Genomic DNA, 21,708 nt, shown 5'->3' on the forward strand with positions numbered 1-21,708 from the left:
TAAATCAAAACTTCTGCTTGTTAGTGTCCTGCTAATGACAGTGTTGATTCAACCCTCCTCGACTTATCATTGCAGTTTATTACAGTAATATTAGTGCTGGAAACGCAGCGCTGCAGTGATTAATAGTTGTGGTCGGAGTGTCGTGCAGATCTGTGAATGGATCAATATTTTACCAGTGGATTTCAAATGCATATTGAATGTCAGAGATGTCGGACGACTGTGCGCCAAACATTATGGAGCAGAGGGAGAATGTTACCCCCCCCCCCCCCCCTTGTTCTCTTCACTTCTATCGCACATGTGAGGGAACATGTTCGGAAAGAGGGATGGACAAGAGGAGGCGGAGGAGACGGAGACGACAAGAAAGACTTTGTTGGGATAAAATGTGAAACCCAGACCCTCCCATCCATCTGTCATTAGACAGCAAAGTGTGTGGGCGTGAAGGTGAGTTATTGTGGCGGGTTTCTGTAAGAACCCGCCATGTTAACATAAGTCTTCCCTCCGAGGGGCTTTGAGTGAGTTATGAGTTGTCGGGGGGTTTTCTAAATGCCAGCACGGAGGTTCGCCTCAGCTTGTCCAGTTTCCCTGCGACTGCAACCCTCTGCCTTCCCAGGATCAGGCACTCCCTGGCTCCGAGTGGAGATGGGGGACACGTCACAGACTGATCCCTGTCTGAGATTGAGTGGTCTTAGTTTGTGGAGCAGCCGACAAAACAGTCTCACCACAAGGTCTGTTTGGTAACCGTCCTGGAGCTTCTTAGTCATGACCCATGATTTTCATCATACCTCCACAAACAAGGTTATATTTGCATTCCTGTTTGTCTGGCTTTTAGCAGGATCACACAAAATCTATTGAACAGATTTTCTTGAAACTTGGTGGAAGGGTGGGGGTCAGATGGAATTTCTCAAGAAATAATAGTGATCTTTATGAAAAAATGGCATTTGTAGAGTGCTAATATCTAAGAACAGGTGAAAGCAGGATGAGGAAGATCTCTGTTCATCTTCTATATGTATCTGATCTCAGTATGTGTTTATGTATTATGATGATAAAGTGGCCAATTAGTCCAGGTATGCACTGTGAGTGTGAGTTTCCCTGTTGTCACAGAATTGTAGTTGTTCAAGTCTCCATGTTCCTAACAACCTGTAACTCTGCTGTGAATGACTGAGTGATATCACTGAAACAGACCATTTGTCAACTGCAACCATTTTTATTCCATCTAATTTAAGATGGCATTCCTGTCTTTAGAACTTTATGCCTGATAATAAAAGTGATGTAAGATCATGGTTAAGACTGCGGCAAATCCTGCACTGGTAAATCGTAGAGGGCAGTTACCACAATAACTGTAATAACTTCAATATCATAACATGTGGTTATTTTTCCTGTGTGTTTAGGGTACGAGTCAAAGGCATAGATCAAGAATTCATCAGTCCTGTGGAAGGAATGGATTTTAAAGATAGTGTCGTGTTTTATGCTTATTGTTATTTAAAAGTTTGGTTTTACTCTGCAGAATGTTGTTCTTGAAAAAATAGAAAATACCAACATTTAAGAAGCTGAAATCAGAACATTTTGACTGTATTTTATTAACAAAACACTTGAATTGATTAATCTAATATTAAAATAGTTAAAAGTTCATTACTGTTCGATTAATTGAGCTGTTTTTGAAATGAACAATCATTACGTAATAGATTTGACGTATCAGGCTGATTATTACATAGATCCTAAGTTTGTCAGATGTACTTTCTAGATTAATTCAATTTTCTGGGCGGAAAAACTGTATCAGATCATCGTTTTATACTTTGAGTCTCAAAACACGTGTGGAGATGATCCAGTGCTGCTCACGGTCCACAGGCCTTCAGCCCTTTTCCGTGCAGTCTTCTCTCGACTGACTTGTTCTGTTGATGCCGTCTTCACACTGGTTCTTCTCCCATGAGTGAGCAGATGTTCGATGACGTCATGTGGAAAAATGTTCTCATGTTTTCATGTGGACACTGTCACTAAGATACAAAATGGGAAGAAGCTGAAATTCAAGGTTTTCCCTTTTGACAGACCCTGAAGTGCCCAACGCCCAACCCCCCCCCCCCCCCCCCCCCGACACACAGCTCTTAGACGTGTCCCTTTACTGTTCTGAACGCACGGGGACGTAATCTGTGTTGATCGTTTTTTATCGGACTCTGGGAAAGACTGCAAACAAGCGCTTTTCCTCAAAAGCTGTTGCTTCAGTAGTTTCAGTAGTGAATGTCTTGGATTGGGAACGGCAGGAAAGATAACAGTCCTGTGTGACTGGAAATACAACCCGGTGTGTAAGCAGGGGACTTTCACTATAATGTGGATGCCAAAGGACATATAACCCCCCCCCCAACCCTGATTCTTCATGGCTGCCTTCTTGCCAGACAGTGAGAGCCATGATAAATGTGCAAATCAGCGCACTGGTAAATACCGGCCCTTAGCTGAAAGGGCCTGGAAGGGAAACGTGACCCCCGCTGTAACTTTGGAATAAAAGAAACACGCCGCGGCTTCTCCCCTCTCCACGCCGTCTGTCCCGTCCAACAAAGACGAGGTGAGAATGAGCAGGCGCTGCGGTCGGCCGAAGGCCACTCTGAGTCCCGACCGTGGAGAGGAAACATGGCAGGGACACACTGGGTCTGTCGGATCCCTGCAGGCCTCAAGTTGTTTACACACAGGCAGACAGTGCGTTTGTTATCACGGTGCTTATCTTTCTGTTCATTTGATCTGTCATAGTTTTATCTCAGCGTGGTTGTTTGCTCCGGCTGTGACGTCGATTTTAAACTTTATCAACAAACTTGTTCCATGACGCTTTCATTTTACTGCACTGTGTACAGATATAGGAGCACACATTGCTGGTGCTTACACACATCAGCACTGCTGTTACCAGGAATAACTCAATATCAATATTTATTTATAGAAAATGAAATGTAAGAACAAATAAAATTGACGCAGCCATTTTAACATGTCCAAGGTAAAATCTGTAGATTTCTAGTTTTGTCTGACCAGCAGTCAAATGATATAAAGCAGAGAAGGGGAGCAAATCAAACAATTAGGGAAGCTGGAACCAAAAATACTTTTTTAAGTTATTTGATAAAACACTGTCGATTGACTAACTGATAAATCTGTGGATCCATCCATCATCGCTCATTGTTTAGGGTCTGGTTTATAGTATCACGCGGGCTGGAGCAAATCCCAGCTGACAGCCGGCATGAGACAAGGCCCCTTGGACAGGTCCCCTGTCTTTCACAGGACAGACTCACAGACATAAACAACAATTTACTATTAATTTAGAGTCTCTTAACCTGACCGACCAATCTGCCAGTCTAGGAACTGTGGGAGGAAACCAGAGATACCTGTAGAATCCCCAAGCAGACACAGGGAGAGAATTGAGACTCCACAGAGAAAAGTCCCGGTCAGCTGTTCAAAACCCAGAACTTAGTAGTTGTAAACAAGTAGAAAGCAACCGTCTCCCATTCCTGACGCGTTTCTTATGCTTTGAAAAACATTAATCAACGAAGCAGAGACACGAAAGAGTGTTTGGAGACTGGTGTGCAGGTCACTCGTGGACATGTCCTGCAGACCAATCCACAACCTTCCCTGAGGCAAAACAGAGACCACAACTTTCACAGAGACGGACAAGACAAGAAAGCAAAACTAGCCAGCGGAGTATAGAAGGACACAAGTTAGAGAAACGACATCCATACAGTAGATGCATCAAAATAGTTGTAAATCAATGATTATGGATAGAAAAGCATAACAACACAAAGTGACAGGGCATCGGCACTTGGAACGAGGTGCTCCCACAATTCCTTTCTGCTTTGATAATATCCCAATAAGTCCACACAGACCGGCACTTTGGCACACTCCGGCATCGTGGCCACAGAAGGCCTCCTGTTACTGGTTATGGCTCACAAATTGAATTTGCACACTGAATAGTTCTGCTGGGATGTGCCAGATGCAAAGATCTGGATAAACATAAAAGCACTCAGGGCAGCCGTGTGTTAATACGCCAGCGCGGAGGCAACAACAACACACAAGCTCTTTTCCACGGTGGAAACAAGTATGAAGCAGCATGGCACTTACTTTTTTGCCTCTCGGAGTGAAACTGGAATATTTGTTCTCCGTGATTTATTACCCTGCCGTCTGATTTTCCTGCGTTGAGGTTGAGATTTATAGACGAGCAAAGCAGAGATTTGAATGCAGGTTGTTTACCCAAATAATGGTTGAATTCATCATCATGTCATTAACATGGTCATACCGGGGAGATTGACATCGGTTACATAACGTGACTGTGTCTGGAGTGTGTCGGCGGAGAGCAGGAAGCAAGCTGCATGTGAACGCTGTCCTACGAGCCAGAGATGTCTGACATGGACTTTTGTCTGCAGGAAATGGGCCCTTGTTTAATGCTGTTAACAGAAGCATGTACGGAATGCAACAACACAATTATCCTTTATTATATTACACTCATTTGAATACTCCCGATAGCATCAACACACACTCTGGCCAGGCCTCCTCCCCACGCACGGCAGAGCCGGGACAAAGGCTTTGTGTAGGTTTTCATTAAAATTCTAATGTGATTCAAGAGCCATTAGTTGCTTTGTTTCCATTAGATTTATATGTTGTTTCCATCCAAAATGTACTTTGTTTAAAGTTCAAATATCTGGATTGGATTGGATTGGATTAATATGTCCAGCTCATGATTGTCAGAGGGATTCATCCTCTGGGTTCCACGAATGTTTGTACAAATTGTCATTGTACTCCAATAGCTGTTAGCATGGAGTATTTGGACCAATATCGGTGACCCGGCTGATAAACCCTGCTTTGCTAAAATCAAAGCTAGCCCACTTGAACCCCGGGTATAGTCTGGGGAGTTCACTGCAGTTCCACTGAACACAGTGTTTATGTCATTCTGGATTCATTACAGCCGTAACAACCAAAGCAATATCTTCAAGCCATTGGATCTTTATTAAAAAGGGCAATTCTGGCATTGGTATAATCAACACACCCAGAACTGGACTGGACAATGGGGCTGTTAGATTTACAGTGTGTGAAAGATCATGCATTGGAAATGGTCGATAGTATTTCCAGCACAAAGGCAGTGGGGGCCCCAAAATCAAATTCTGCTCAGGGCCCCAAACAGGCTGTGGGCGGCTCTGGGTGTATTTTTCATATCGTGGTTTCCCGCTGCTTGACCTGCGGTTAGCCCGCCGCTAAGTGCTCACCTGCACCGTGCCTTTAGATAAATAGTCCCTGTGGTTTCTGGGAGATCTTGGCTGTGACTCCTTTACCAGTTCCTCTCCAGCATCAGGGAAGTGAGAGCTATTCTGATGTGGGCAGACCTCCTCTGTCAATCTGACCTTCACATGACTTATATTACATTGGCCACAGTGGGTAATATACCGTCATTGTTATCAAACATAAACTTGATTTTTATTGGACATGACATTGAGCCAAAGTCTTTTAGATGATTGGAAGCTTCTTGGTGAAGCGGCTCCTTGTGTCGTGTTTCTCTCTCACAATGAATAACACTCTTGTCTCTTAAAGATGCAATTTAAGATTGAACTTTCATTTATTCCTCACTATGCATTAGATGCATTCACGGTTCATCCAGTAGTTTATCAATCTGACACTTTGAGGTTGACAGTAACACTGTGGCACGTCTCAGGTTCATTGAACAGCTACAAGATGAATGATGAACCTAGAAGTTGGGCTTAGAAAAGACAAAGACACTGTATGAGGGTTTCTGATCTTTTTTAATTCCCTTGCATTGTAAGCACAAGGCTACAAGTAACGTAGCTCAATAATACAAGGTATTCCACTTGGTTGCATGTATTTCATTGACATGTGGACTGTGTTGTTGACTGTCTTGCTCCCTGTATTGCACCAGCACTGTGTCCTTAGTAAAATTAATCTGCCTCCTGTGTAATGTACCTGTTCAGCTCCAGGCTGCACAGTTGCACACAATCAAACATGACATCCAGGTAATTAAAACATACATCTTGGGCCTTGATCAGCGGCTCCTCAATCATAGCTTTTAAAAGTGAATTTCAGCAACTCAACAATTATGTTTGTCTCATTACAAGGTAACTATGTTGGTATAATAGATGTCTGCACGGTTGAAGCTGAGCAGAGCTCTGATGGGAATGACCCGAGGTCACCGAACCCCATTTACAAAGAGGAATGATTAAGTTGTTTCAGCCCGACAGCCACAACAAAGCTAAGGGGGCTTTCACATCCACCTAGTTTGGTCCATTTTGCTGGTAATGATGAAATAATAATAATAATTACTGTTGCGACAAAGTGAACCAGTTACTTCACTTTCATTTCATTTACTGCATGGATACTAGGTGTGTACTCAGTTATCCCTGATTACTGGTGGACGAGCTGTCAAGAGCTTGCAGAGGCATAATCAGGTGCAGACACTGAACACGCCACAGGAGTCGGGGCAGTGACAGGGTCGACCTGAAGGGACAGAGACACTGAGAAAAGAACGGCACGTCGATGTCTGCAGGTGACATTGATGGTGGAGTGGGACTAGAGCTGGGAGGGAACTGGGAGGGTTACGGGAGTGTTGGAATAACTTGTAATGGAGGAGATCTGAGCCAGACGCAGATAGTGTGTCCTGTCTGCTCCAGACGCGCTCCGCCGTGCCAGACGCAAATTCTGAAAAAGCAGAGACGCATTCCACTTGGATGCCTTCATTCAAGTAGGCTGCGGATACACAGGGCAGCTGTGACGGACAGCAGTCAAAGAGGAACATTTTGTTCCCATGAAAATCAAACAGATTCTTTTGGCCTTGTGTTCGACACAAACTGCTTTCGGCATTTCACCATTTCACCAGTTCAACTTCTCAAACAAAACTCTACCTTTGTGGAATTTCATAAGCAGGTGAGGAATGGTTTACTGGGTGCACCACCAGCCACTGCCCCTGTTCATATCAGTGGATCCTCTTCTGTTTCCAGTTAGCCTTCCTGTATTGCAGATGAGGTAATGGTTATAAAAGAAACCAAGAGAATTTAATGGCCCATGGGTGACTCACACAGCCTCAACTTTGTGAGTCTAATCAGCCATTCTCACACCGCAGTGGTGCTTTTACTTTGGTGAGCAGTCACTAGCCAGACATTACTGCATCAATTCTGTTTTGGAAACGTTTAAAAAGGAGTTGAGGCAATGAAGCAGTACAACTCATTGGCAGGAACTACTTAATACTGGTATCACTTTTACTTTGAAATCAACTGGAGACTGAATACTACCTCTTTGCCCAGTCACCTTTTTTTTGTTCAAGTGGGTTCTACATGATATTTGTGGGCAGATGCGGAATATACGTCCTCCAACAGTAACACAAAGCAGACCCCAACAGAGCAGAGGGGTTGTGTTCTTGCAATGACACAATTAGTCTTGGATAAGGAGAGTGGAAGACCAGCTGCTCAGATTGAAGTTGCTTTTAAAAGGTCAACAGTGGTGATAACCCCCCGGGGCCTAATCTTTCAAAAGCTAAAAAAGACCAAGTCCTTGTACAGTAATAAAACAAAGATGTAACAAGTCCAAAGCCGACTGGAGTCATAAAGCTGTCGTGTGCTGGATTTGCTGTTTGTCACTAATCCTCAGATGAGAAAGTGGCTTAGAAGAACTAACTGGTTCAAATTAGGTTTCTAGGGATTTTTCACAAAAGTGATGGCGAAACCGAGTCGAAGGGACAGAACGCAGAGTCGCTCAGGAAGGAAGCGTCGGTGGTTTGTTTTCATCGAGTCGTCTTTTTTTCTTTCTGGAAGCACTTCATTTGAATCATCTGTTCGGGGCCATTATCATTACACTCTTCCTGTTTATCAGCCTCTGTCCTCATGCTCTCGCTCCAACCTCACGGAACCATTATGGAAACTGTCGGACGGTAATGGGATTAGCTCGGCCACTTGACAGATCATGAGTTCTGTTGGAGCGATCCCACCCCTGACTAACCACATCTGATGCTTCGGTCGAGTTAAACCTCGATCTTAGATTTCTAGCTGGAGAGATGGACAATTGGCTCTTAAGTCTGTTTATTGCAGCGCTAATACTCCGTCATTACCTTGTCGTAGCTGAGTTACGTTGTCAGGGTGATGCTGAACCAGGGCCAGTCGTAGGAAATGTCTTTTCTGATGGAAATGTGGCAGCTCGCAAATAATACTAAGAGTCTTATTGCTTCTGCCAAGGAGGCTGGGTTTTCATTTCTATTTGTTGGTCTGACATTCACCTGGATTCCTCGTAAAAAATACTGAACCAATTTCCATGAAGTTCTGTAAGGGGAAGGAAGAAGAATTATTAAAATCTGGAACGGATCGGGATAGAGAGGCTCATCCAGGAATTGTTTGTGTCTTTCTTTATCATGCCGAGATAGGGCGTTAGCCTTGGTGGAGGTATGCTCTCGCCAATTATAGTTTTAAGATGCTTATATGTTGTAATGGCTAACATGTTTTACAGCAAGTTGATTCAGAGTTGTTAGCATCCGGTGTTGTAGCTGCTAAATCCTTTACTGTGTTTCACTACTTGCCAACTATGTGCCTTTAGGTGATAGTGAACCAAAACAGTAAAGCTCCGAGCCATACAATCAAAAACAATGAGCTGAAAGAGGCTAAAACGCTCTGCGGGAGATCTGCAGAGTTGAGATAATCCTCTCTTCTCCTTCACATTACACCCTTTTCTCATAGTTTATATAAAATATTGATCAGTGCAGCGTTAAGGCGAATGAAGTTGAGCCTTTCCTGGGTTTACAGTTGCGTTTTTAGTGGCTATGAAATGTTGCATTGGCATATTGAAGCATATTCACGTACTGTATGAAGCCATAATGTATAACCTGAATGCATTTATTGCAGCATAATGCTGTTTTAAATGAAGTGCATCTAATCAATGACACAACTAACAAGTTTCTTCTTCTGTTTCCAGGTGTCTTCCTCTTGTGTTCCAGCAACAAACTATGAGCTGGTGAGTAACACTTTTTTTTTTTTAAGTAATTGCTTCCATGCTGTACGTGCTCAGCAGACATTATTGGGTCCTTGCTTTGGTAACAGCCTCTATCAGCTACACTAACAAGGCAGTTACTATTGCAGATAATGAATCTTTATCTGAACGCCCCCGCCCCCCCCCGAGACTGAAACTTGTGATCTGGGGTTTTATAAACATACTTGTCTTGACTTGATTTAACTGTTGTGTGTCTGTTCTGCTAAAATTGTCACAGGTATATTGAAAGTCGTATCTTTTGGCTGCTTCGCCGTGAAAACAAAAAAAAACAATCCAGATAAGAATGATAAAACACGGCGTGCCTGAATCTGCTATATCATTATGACGTTTTCTGGTATTTAAAATAACAGTGAACAAAGTGAGATGTAGTCTGAGTATGAAGTGATTTTGGAAGGGCAATAAAACACACGCTTGCTCTGTTGCCTTATTTGGTATTGGCATTAGGAGCTGTGTGAGACTTGGACATGGTTCTCTCACTCTCTCGCTTGCATGTTGTGTATTTAAATGGTTTTGGGCGGTTGACAAACCAAAGCAAATATCCCCTGCACTTCTCTACGCTCACAGAGAAAGTATTTGACTAAACGTCCTCTCTGGAAGCTGCAGTAATCAAACAAGAACATGTTATTATCCTCTACAGATGCTTTCACACTAGATACCTTCTGCATGAAGACATCTGTTTAAGATGTGCAGCATTGTGGGTAAAGCGCGCCGGCTGTTGACCCGGAGCTCTTTGGTTTCTGACAAACACCTTCAGACACTGAGCGCAATAATTAAAAAGTAAACGGCCGTTCCCGCACTGCCTGCCGGGCTCCATACGACACAAACACTCACTTTTACTGACTGAACCTGCAGTCTGACAGGTGACCTCTCATCAGCAGTATTAGTGTCACTCAACTTTAAATGAGTACAATGAAATTCTTGGCATGCTCGTGTATGGCTGCAGAGTTAACAACACAGCCCGGGACCTTCGTAGATAGAAATAAAATGTTGTTTTGGCTTCGGCTACATCCACACTACTGCATTTTATTTTGAAAACGGCATTCACTGAGCATACACGTGCCAGTGTAAACAGGAAGGCATGCTTCCTGCGGGGATTGTTGCATATTGCTAAAATATTCGCTCATGAATTATTCATTATTATTACAAACACTGAACAGAATATATTTCTGTCCTTTCTGGTCCATAATCTGTTTGAATGGAATGAGACATCCACCACAGAGCCTGTCCCTTCATCACAGCTTCCTTCTCCTCTGCCTGCCAACAGGAGTCTCCCCAGGGGCTTCCTCGCCTGCATTAAAGATGCTGATTGCTCCCATAAACGCTGATGAGCTGAGGTGTAAAATATTTGCTGGCGTACCTTTTAAACTGTGTTAAACGGAGTTATGGAGTTGAGCACCGCGGAGAGCCCTTCCGTATTCAGTTTATATAAAAAGACCCTATTACGTAGAAGAGTAAATCATTCCACTTGTGCGTAGTATGGCTCATCCGTCTGGTGACTGACGGGAACTGGACGCTGCTGTTTGGATTGTGTCTGTGTGTAGACGTGCTAGCGCGCATGCCAACGAGCGTTCTCGACTGCAGCCCCCTGGCCCGAGGTGCGTGTCAGCGCTCCTCTGGCCCATGTTTGGTGAATTCCTTCGCTCGTGGTCAGAGACCAACATGAGTTACAGCCACACTCAGGTGCAGACCAACCAGTTGTAAACTCCGCTGGAGAAAAATGTTTAAAGAAATCCAGACATGTGTGTGATTCTAGACATTCCACTGAGATGGACGAGCTACAAGAAACACAGCTTTATTACTGGGTCATAAGTGGAATTAGTCATAGCTACAGAAGAATAGATATGTTGATAGATTGATTAATTGATTGATCGATCCCCTGAGGAGAATTAAACTGTCAATGCAGCCAGATATATCAAAATACAACATAATGTGTAAAGAGTGATAGTGAGTGTGTGTGTGTGTGTGTGTGTGTGTGTGTGTGTGTGTGTGTGTGTGTGTGTGTGTGTGCGTGCCTACCGCCTCCTTACAGTTCACTATCTTTCGTCTCTAAGCATATCTTGTTTTTGGCTTTGATAGAATCAAACAACAATGCTGAGTCAGCAGTTTCCCGGCGAACGTCATTTAGTCGATGCTGTGGGTCGTTCAATGGTATCGCATGATCTTCTGTGGCGGATTGAAGTCGGCCCCTTTTCCATGGAAATGGAGATGTAGAAATTCTAGCTGTTTTAGTTTTTCAACTTCTCACCGTGTTGGCTTCAGAGCTGAGACTGAAGGTTCACTCCTGACCTCGGAGACTAAAGTCACACGGTCCATTAAGTGGCTGAATTCTGGAGCTTTCAGTCGTATCAAATGTGTTTAAAATATTTTTTTTCTGCGCACGTTCAACGACTTCTCATCCATGGTCGCTTTAAAACCAAACACGCCTGTGGATTTCGTGGCATCAGGTTACAGTTCACGACGAGGTGACGATGTGTCTTGAAGCCATTCAAACAAACGAGATGAACTTTCATGATGAGCACACGCTTGGATTTATTGCTAACTGAAAAATATAAATTGCAGCTATTACTAACGTATTTATTTTTATCAAGCCTGTCTACTGTCTACTACCTGTCTACTGTTCTTGTACACGTCTTTGTGAAGCTACAGGGTTGGAAACGGTCCAATAGTACAGCACAAGCACAAGTATGTTCATGTTAAATCTGTGTAATTATGAAATGAACATGCTCTTTAAGTTAAGTCACCCACTGGCTACTGACGACGGAGTAAACAGAGGGGATTTGAAATGAAACACTCCGCCGTGGGGAAGGTAAAGCCAACTCAAAGTCTATTTATTGTAATTGATGATGGGGTGTTGGGGGATCCCGTCCAGGAGTGCTGATGACAGAAGTGACTACCCTTAAATAGACCCCCCCCTCCCTCCCCCCTCCACCCACTTGGTGGGAGCATTGCTCAGATGTGCCCTCATGTTGAGGCTGCGCTGCCGGGAATCATCTGTTTTATTTTGCACAAGCACAAAGGCAGGATGAGGGCACAGAGGGAGAGGTATTACAGATTCTGGTGAGGAAGCCATGGCTGCACATCTGGACACATGCACCCCCCCCCCACCCCCAGAAACTCACATTGCCAATGCATGCACTCACAAGCACAAATATGCGAACGCCAACACCTACGTCATGCAGGTCTTGTTGTAGTAGTGGGGGGGGGGGAACAGGGCCAGGACTTGAGTAAGTGCAGGGCCACGATGGGCTAGATGTGGTCCAATTAGCGCCGTGTTTAGAGCCACACATACTTCCATGATGTGCCCTGTAATTTCATTACGACATACAGTAAGATCCCAGCTCCCTGCTGGAGATGTCTGAAGTGGCTCCTACATGAAACCACCATGTTTAATATTGAACTAAGAGCCGGCCTCAATGTGTCAAGTGTTTTTTTTAAAGTGTCCTACAAGAGGATCCAGCAAATCGTCAAATGTGTGTAGATAATGTTGTCTTTTGTTTTAATGCACTGACGATTTGTTGTGTGTTATATGAGGTAATGTTGAAGTGTAGTTTGTAAAAAAAAGAAGTTTTGTTCTTTACACTCCTAAGAAAACCCGCAGTTCCAGTTCTCATTCTTAATCTAAACATTGAATAATGAACACACTCGTAATTGACGTGGTTAAAAACCGGGTTGTTTCAGTTTACTGTGGCTTGTAAACTCCAGTTTTACGAAGTCATTCCCACCAAGATGTTGCAGTTACAGGAGGCAAAACAATCACTACGACCTATTATCATCGTGGACTTGTCTGCTCAGCTGCAATTGACTTTCTTACCAGTGTTCTAACCAGTGTTAGAAAGTACAGTATGAAGAAACATCCGTTCAGCCTGTGGTCTCCCTCAGCCCTGGTTCTTTATGTCAGTGTCAGTCTCTCCAGACTTCAGTAACTGCCGGTTATCAGATGCCAACATCCTCCTCCTTCTGTCCATCATCCTTGTGTTGTGCTTTGGTTTCCTTTGGACGCTTCGGCTGTTTCTCTGAATAGAATAGGAGTTTGCTTGGAAGAGGGTCGAGACTTTCGCAATTTCAGAGAAGCTTTGTGATACCCACCCATATAAACTCCTGTCCTTAACAGAAAGATAACAGCATGAGCACAGTTGACTTCCACGTGTCTTAAAACTCTGGCATGTCCCGGGTGCTGCCCTGTCCTCATCATGCAATTCCAGATTTTTTCTTCATGTCAAAGTAAAACACAATGTTTGAAGTCTTCAGGCTCATCCAAAAAACTTGAGCAATTCACCCGCCAATTTTGAAGTTGATTGGAAGAGTTGTTGTTGAGGAAATATAAATAAATGCTTCCCCAGCTGGAGTTTTAGTTATTTAGTGTGGTAACAAATATCCGTTAGATTCAGAATGACGTGAACACACTGCGGACATTCTGGTTCGACTCCCAGTAGCTCTGAACATGACATCCCCATCAGCCCAGCACAGACTGTCAACTCCTACCCAGTATAACAACTAATCCACCAGACAGTCATTTGAATCCTGTTTGTAAAGGCATTTATAAAAAGCCCTGACATTAAATAACACACATGCTTTGTTATTATAGAACTTTATTGCATGTACAGAACATCTCATACTTTCACATGCATGTTGAAGTTCAATAGCAAGATTATTGTCATGATGTTTCTATGTTATTACCATATTTGGACATGTAAGTATAAAGAGTGGAGGAAGGAAAGTAACTCATAGGTAATGTTTGCATGTGTGTGTGTGTGTGTGTGTGTCCGTACACATGTGGGTGTGGTTGTGTAGACCCCCTCCACACATACACACATCCTGAAGGAGTAAAAATACTTGGCGGATGCCTTTAGAGGCTCCGTCCTCTCTCACACGTTGGCGGAGGCGTTTGGTTACATAACAGAGCGGCCGGTCCGTATCAGTAAGAGCAGGGACGGGCGGGGTGAGAAACACGGGGAAGTCAGAGGTGGTTTGGGGTCGCAGACGGCTCAGGGGTTTTTCCCACAGCGGGGGCGGTCCACTTTGCTTTTCCTCTGGTCCTGAGGGATTCCTGGCATCCACTACCCCGAGGGGATGGGAACGGGAACAAACACACACACACACACACACGTACAAACTGTAACCGTGGAGGAACACAGGCCTACGCAGCCCCTCCCTCTGCACCACTACAGTATGTTTACATTTCTGGGACATGGCTGTGTGAACGCTGCAGATGAAGGAGCACAGAGCATGAGAGACTAACAGCTGTGTGTGTGTGTGTGTGTGTGTGTGTGTGTGTGTGTGTGTGTGTGTGTGTGTGTGTGTGTGTGTGTGTGTGTGTGTGTGTTTGAAGTGGTAGGGCTTGACCATAAATGAATATTGTTTTCCAGTCTTTGGGGCCATTTTATGAAGATGATCGTTCTATTTTATTGATTTTTATACAAAACTCAGTTGTCCAGGTGAATAATTTCAATTAAATTCTGATTAAAAACAAAAAAAAGGTTTTCAAAGTTTTGTCAAATCTAACGTGTAACAGTGGAGAACAGGTTTTTGCTTTTGAGAATCACTGTCATTATTGTTCATGTGATTTTGTCTGTTATTGCCATGTTGTTAGATATGGTCAAAAACATATATACGAAGAGAAATTGGCTAAATAATCTAACATGATAAAACTGCTATTTGTCATTTGGTTGTGTTTCTCTTTCCAATGTGTATAAAGTAAAACAATAAGCTGAGACCTGGTGATTGAAAACTTCTAATTTCTTCTCCAGTTATTCAACATCTTAATTTCTTGTCTTATTACACTGATTCTGAGGTTTTTATATATTCTTCATATTGAGGCATCCACCATTTGTCGCGGTTCTTTTTACTGTGACGGACTTCTTACGGCCCTGGCCTTGTTGTGCGTTTGTGTGTGATTGTGTTTGTGTGTGAGGTGCTGTGTCTACAGGTGGGGATCTTTGGAAGGGGATCAGTTATTCTACTGTTATGTTGTGAGGAATAACAGGACTGAAGACTCAGGTGACCTGTCATCACGCTGACTGTGTGTAGGCCTGCAGTTTGTGTTTATTACCACTAGAAGGCACTATTTGACACAGCAGCCCTTGCAGGTGTCCTGTCACAGATCTGTCAGTGTCCGTCACCCACAGTGATGGACCATGTCAGACACAACGGACCAATGTCCCACAACAATCAGAGAGTCTTACAAAGTTTCTAGATTAAGGGCAACATGTTAATTTCCCAACGTTTTAACCCTATAAAGAAAGAAAGAAAGAAAGAAACCCTAAAAAGAACCAACAAGCATTAATGAGTTTTTTTTTCTTTTACATTCCACCACTGCATGCACTCACCTCAGGGAAACTGAAGGTGAACTGCGATTTGCTCGTTGCAAGCTGCATAGTTTCTCATCAAAGTGAAGGAATGCATCACTCCAGCAGCTTAGTCGAAACACAAGCACACCGAGGCATGTCTGAGGCCGCTCGGCTCGCCGTGCGGGCCCACGTCCAACTGCAGTGTAAACATAGGAGTAGAGCGGGTGCGTAGCCACACGGCTGCCAGTCCAGATGGTGTGTGTTCTTTACAGTCTCCAAAGAAAGCAGTCGCACTCTCGGTGTACGAGGCCGTCCAGAAAGAGAGGGGGAGAGAGGGGGTATGGCTCGACACACACCTTTGGTCTGACTCACACACACACACACACACACACACACATTTAGGCACAACACACAGCAGCCTTCCCATTTGAGGCCAGAGATGCTGAGGGCAACAACTGAAAATCATATACAGTTCAGTGTAGCAACATGAACGCCCTCTTTCACTTTCTTTCTCTTTCACACTCTCACACACACACGCACACACACACACTCTCACACAGACACACACATACACACACACACACACGCCCCTCACCCTCACATAAATCTAATTCTAACCCTAAAACCAGGTTTTAACCCTCAAACTGTGCCCTTTGATTTGGAACCGGCCAAAATGTCTCACAATGATGGTACTGAACCAAAATTGTCCCTCATAACTTATTAGACATGCGCACACACAACCACACAACCACACACACACTATTGCAGAGCTGACCTCACTGCCTGAACGTAAACACTGAATCATTTCAACAGTCACAATCAGTCTGTTTCCTTTCAGACACACACACACACACACACACACACACACACACACACACACCACACACACACACACAAACACACACACACACACACACACACACACACTCCCCTCTCTCTCTCCTTGTCCTCACACCAGCACCCACACACCCAAAGTGGTGATCTGAACCACTCTGCCGTCCGCACTGGGCTGTGTCTTAAGCTCTAAAGATGCACAGCTATATATTTAGCCCTGGTCATTTCCAGGAGGCACTGGCTTTGGGCTACGTTTAACCCCACATTCAAGGAGGAGGAGGAGAGGGGGGGGGACTCCCAGCATGCTCGCTTCCTCTGCTTTTCCCAAAAGAGCGGGCTATAATTTGGTAAATTGGTCAAAGGAGCCTCTGTGCTCATGTGAAACAACGCACATGTTGCGATGAGAGCTGCGGGTGAAAGTTACACACTGTGATGTGCGGTGCGGGCAGGAGACGGGCACGAGGCGCGTCACAGGTCGCCCCTCGTGTTCGTTCTTCTCGTGACGGTTTGAAGAGGACACTGGAGCACGAGTAACAAAGCAGGTGGCTCTGAAACGCCGTCCTGTTGCAGGTGATTAGTGTGAATAATCGTGTGTTTGTACTTTGGAAGAGGCGTCTACTGTCCAGCCGAGGCTCTTAAAGGTTCTGTCCCAGGTCGTACACGTTTGTTTTTGTAGTTTTTTTGGAAGTCATTCCTATGCACATGTGTCCTGGGCCCACCTAGTTTATTTCGATGTATTGCAGACTAGTATCGCTGGTATTTGTTTAGACAGCAGATACCTCCACCATAGTTAACTTGCCATGTTAAAGAAAGTAAAAAGAATTCCTGGATCCGCCCGTTTATCTGGATCTGCTCCAAAATCTATATATAGAATATATATAGATTGAGCTGTGATGTCCATGTATGGATGAAGAGACTGGGTTTACATGGACTTCCATTACATCTGAAGTCTCTAACAATAACATCCTGCACCTCTCTACATAAGAGAATGAGCCAGGGACCGCTTCAGGAAATACTTCAGTAACGTTGGTATGAGTCATTGGTCGAGAGTGCGAAGCGTTGAAGTAAAATAAAACTGTTCGGGTGTGGAATTCTCTCTGTTGCTTGTTCTTCACTGCAGCGATTGTGCAGTTACCCACCGCGAGTTCAGTTTTTTAATAACTGGTACAAATGATTGGACAGAGTTATGAGAATAAGAACTTTTATAGACTAATCTAGACTCGGTTGCACACATCACATGATCAGGAGACCACCGGCAGCAGCTTTAAAACAGACGAGCAGGTCGGTTGATGATGATGATGATGATGAGCGATGATTAACAGCAACACTCTGTCGCTCTGTCAACTCGATTTCCTGAGAAGCAACATTTCATCTCCGTGTGTCTTCGCTGTTTCACCGCCACAGATCAACAGCCTGTATTAGCTGCTGCTGCGAGAACAGATGCAACATGACGCTCAGCTGACTCGGAGGGGATGACTCTGAGCTCGGGATGTTTCCAGGAACTCAGGAAATCAGATTTTACACTATGGATTTATCATTATAACATTTATTTTTAAAACAATCTAAGCATTACCCCAATTGGGAGTAATATAATGTATAATATGCATTATCACAAGTGAATTGGGACCATGAGGTTTGTGTCCTCAGCTGTGCAGAGCCCTTGATTACAGAACAATGATTCTTTTTATTCGTCTATACTTTTTCTTTCTTTTATAAATTATGTTTGTGATCGTCCTGGTGTTTTTAGAGTCGGCTATAATCCGGCTATAAGTGGCTGCGTGGCAACAGTGATGTTCATCAAGTTGCAAGATTCTGCATATAATGATGATTCTGGATTCTGGAGTGTTTAACCATCTGCCACGGTCCAGTTTCTAATGAAGCACTTTAGATTTAGTGCTGCCTGAAACTCCTCCGGCTGCACGTAAACACAGTTCTCCATCTCTACTCCGAACACAGTTCTGGTTCTCTTGGATGACACAACAGATTCACGGTTAGGAAAGTTGATGTCCTGCTGATTTAAACCACTTAATCATTCCAGTCAGTGAAATATACTGTTTATCAAATCAAAGCCTCGTTCTGGCTCTAGAAGAAAGTATTTGATATCACGAGCAGCCTCTGTGCTGATGAACAACTTCCCCGTCTTTCTCATGCGTTCTAAATTAGTTGTTACACACAAACACACACACACACAAACACCTGGCTGCAATTGCACAAAGCGGAGGAAACGCACATGTCAGAACTGTTTGTGTCTGTGTGTCTTTTCCCTGGCGTTCGCACAATAGGCTCTATTTGTGTGAAAATGCCTGCGGCTGCAAACTGTGGCCTCAGAACATCCACAGTCTGAGCCTCAGAAATCAGCCTGCTGTTTCCGCTCCCTTCATTCCTGGAGGCAGCGCTGCTGTCTTCCATATGTCGGATGTACGACAACAACACAAAAATCACACACCTGCCGGGCGGAGAGAGAACGTGTAGATCTCTGTGTCAAATCAACGAACGACACCCGCTTTGCTCTGTACCTGTGGTCGGTTGGTATTGGATTATTCTTGGGCTCCTCCCTGGTGGTTTAGTCTGGTCTTTTACACTCTGTATTCTGGGGCCTTCTCACCCAGACTATAATTTACCCTTTGCATTTACTGTTTATGTTCCACTGGAGCTTTGTAGCGGAAGCAGAGCATCCGTGGTGTCACTGCCTCTCAGTCTGGGACAGTCCCCTCGCTCTCTGCTCTACACAACAATTTAACACTTTAAATCTCGCTTGTTCTGTTGTGTAGCTGTTCTGTGGTGATCTGTATTTCTCACTGCATCTAATGAAAAGACCAAAGTGAACAATGGACTGGTCCCACGTGTCCTGTCTGTCTGTGCAGAGCCTGATATGTCTCATTATTCTGCACCACAGAGCTCCAAACAAATCAATTAGCCGCACTGTGACACGTCTCTTCATTACTTCACCAGGTCACTAAGTGAGCACTGATCTGCTGCTGAAGTTAGTCCCCAACACATTTACTCTTTTTTGAGTAAGCATCAAAGTTACCCAGCAATTTTTGTCTTTTTAGAAATGACACTGCTCACTTATGACCCAATTTTAAAGATACTTGTCCCCTGTGAGAACGAATGGGTCCTACACAGGCCCTAAACTATAGAATAGGATACAGATATAGGATAGAATCAGACTTACCCTTAATATCAGTCTTAATATCTTCCTGTTTTCAAATAACTTAAGCTTTAAATCCTCTTTTGAATTTTTAATAGTTCATCCATAGAAACTATGAAGACTGTTTTTGTTTCATATCTTACCAGTAATTTTGTATCTCATTTTGCTGACTATAAACCTCTTTAAAACATTTTAAACATATTTCTGAACATAATGAAAATATAAAGGCTGTTTTTAGTCCGTATTGGTAAAATCTGGTTCATGACTGGAATCAATTCAGCGCGTGACAAAGATTCACATTACACGTTAATAATAAACACCATCAGTAATCAGAGGTTATTAGGACACGTAGGCTACAGTTGAATTTACTTTGTGTTCGTTTGATTCGCTCTAAAGTTTAGGACACACGTATTTAAACACTGAAAAAATATATCATTATAAAATAAAAGAATTCATCACTTGTAATCAAGGTAAAAGTTTGAAATATTTGTAATATTGATAATAAGTCATAGCCCTAGGTGCAGACATATACCAGAAAGATCCACTAGGACCAGACCAACTTTCAATATTGAGGGGGTGATATGAGCAGAAACCCAATTTGGAACTGACCCTCGTCTTTGTTGGAATCTGACAGGCTCAACGACACTGATCAGAGGAGTTTGCATCTTTGTGGTACAGAGAGAAGATCAGAGCATGTTCGGTGGAAAACAATACCAACAGTTGGCCGCTCCATCCCCGAGTCCAGGGCTGAATTACAGTCTCAGTGCAGCCCTGTCATTCAGGATGCTGTAATTTGCTGTGTACAATGTACAGTTGTGTTTCTATAAATAAAAGTGCCCTCAGACATATATACTCCTTCTCGGCTCCACACAGTGAAGCCTGGTGCTGCTCACACCGGAGGTTTCTGCTTCATTCAGGACGTAACATCTGTGTGTGTCGGCCTGAGGTTGGCCGAGCCCACACAAGCTCATGACATCATGGATCTCTCTCTGATGCTTTTTTCTTCTGCTCCCCACCAGGAAACGTTGTCTCATGCTTTCATCTTTCTCCCTCTATAGCCGACCTTCCCTTCTGCTTTTATGTCCCTTCCCCTCCCTCTGTATTCCCCCTTTTCATCTCTTTCTCCCTCCTTCTCGCTCGGTGTCCCGATCTGTCCCTTTTCTCTCTCTCCCCCCCCCACATCTGTCTCTGTTGGCCTGCTCCTCTCTCCCTCTCTCTCCGTCCATAGCTGTATATGGCGTTGAAAGAGAGACGAGCTCCACGGATGGGCTCTCTGGTCCTGGCTAATGGAAGCAGAGCTGTCTCTTTGCGTAAATATTTGCACAGAGAGGTTATGGATGGTCCCACGCTTTCAAGGTGGAGCCCCACTCCGCTGCCGGCCACATTAGGGCAAAGAATGGTGCCGAGTGCAGCGTTAACACAACACGAGATGAGACAGGACGACATGAGATGGCGTGACACGACATATAGTGGTGAGAGTTTGAGGTATGAAGTGTTGCAGGTACTGATCTCACCTTCTGTCTCCTTCTGTCTTTGTCTTTTGTGAACAGGCGCCGAGCAGTGACCTCCCTCTCAAACATGTAGACACCATGGTGAGCGTCAACTTTGTTCTTCTTTCTACATTTCACTCACTGACCTCTCGCTTGCTGGGCTGAAGGAGCCCATTCATCTGCCTCTGTAACGCCCGCCACAGATAATGTTTGATGTAGGAAAAGGTATTACTTAGTGACAGAAATATCCAAACCACAGCTTCTTCTACTTTGACTTCAAGTGACATTTCAAATAGCTCAATATTCTTTAGAGATCAGCTTTTACAGTTGCAGAATCTACAAATCATTATTTTAGTGTCTACAGTTAGTTTGGCATACGAAGCTGTTTGCTGCTCAGTGTTACTTGATGATGACTGACTGATGAAACTGCCTGGAACTCAAATTGTGTCATTACAAACCAGACGGAGCTGAGTGATTTCACACTGCAACAATGTGATGCAAAGTTTTCAGTTTGTGCCTCTGGTCGTGCACTCAGTGTGCAGGTGGAGGTTTAAGGTCTGGATAAATGTTTCACAGAGTATCAAACTGAAATTGAATATTCAATATTGGACATTTATTGGTTTATATCATCCAAACTCAACATATAATTTTGATTTCATTGAGCATAAGTATACAAGCTTGGCAATAAATATCACAGCCAGCATCTTCCTCTGCTCGAAAAGACTGATCTCAACATTTACATTAGAGACGCATGTTAACAACAACATTGTTGTTTTGGAAATAATGATTAAAATGATATACAATAGTTTTTCATCAACACAGTGTGTGCATGTCAACACTCTGAGAAAATTAGAACATACATGTTTGGGCTTGGACTCACTTGGCTCTCGTTGTCCGTGACACAACTTCCTGTGAGTTGTGTTTTGTCTGGGAAAGGAAAGCTCAAGTA

The 21,708-nt window shown here is 43.8% G+C and overlaps 1 protein-coding gene across 17 annotated transcripts in view; it reads left to right on the forward strand.

Moving 5' to 3' along the window:
• Positions 1 to 21,708, forward strand: part of tns1b (tensin 1b) — a 136,027-nt gene that overhangs the window by 67,119 nt on the left and 47,200 nt on the right. For 15 of the 17 annotated variants that reach the window (XM_034573502.1, XM_034573503.1, XM_034573509.1 and 12 more), the window contains 2 exons: positions 8,923 to 8,961; positions 20,820 to 20,861. In XM_034573502.1, coding sequence (XP_034429393.1) covers positions 8,923 to 8,961; positions 20,820 to 20,861 — 81 coding nt within the window. The remainder of the gene's footprint in view (positions 1 to 8,922; positions 8,962 to 20,819; positions 20,862 to 21,708) is intronic. The other 2 variants (XM_034573507.1, XM_034573518.1) reach the window with 1 other exon arrangement.

The sequence above is a fragment of the Hippoglossus hippoglossus genome, chromosome 21 (genome assembly GCF_009819705.1).
Source record: "Hippoglossus hippoglossus isolate fHipHip1 chromosome 21, fHipHip1.pri, whole genome shotgun sequence".
Classification (NCBI taxonomy): domain Eukaryota; kingdom Metazoa; phylum Chordata; class Actinopteri; order Pleuronectiformes; family Pleuronectidae; genus Hippoglossus; species Hippoglossus hippoglossus.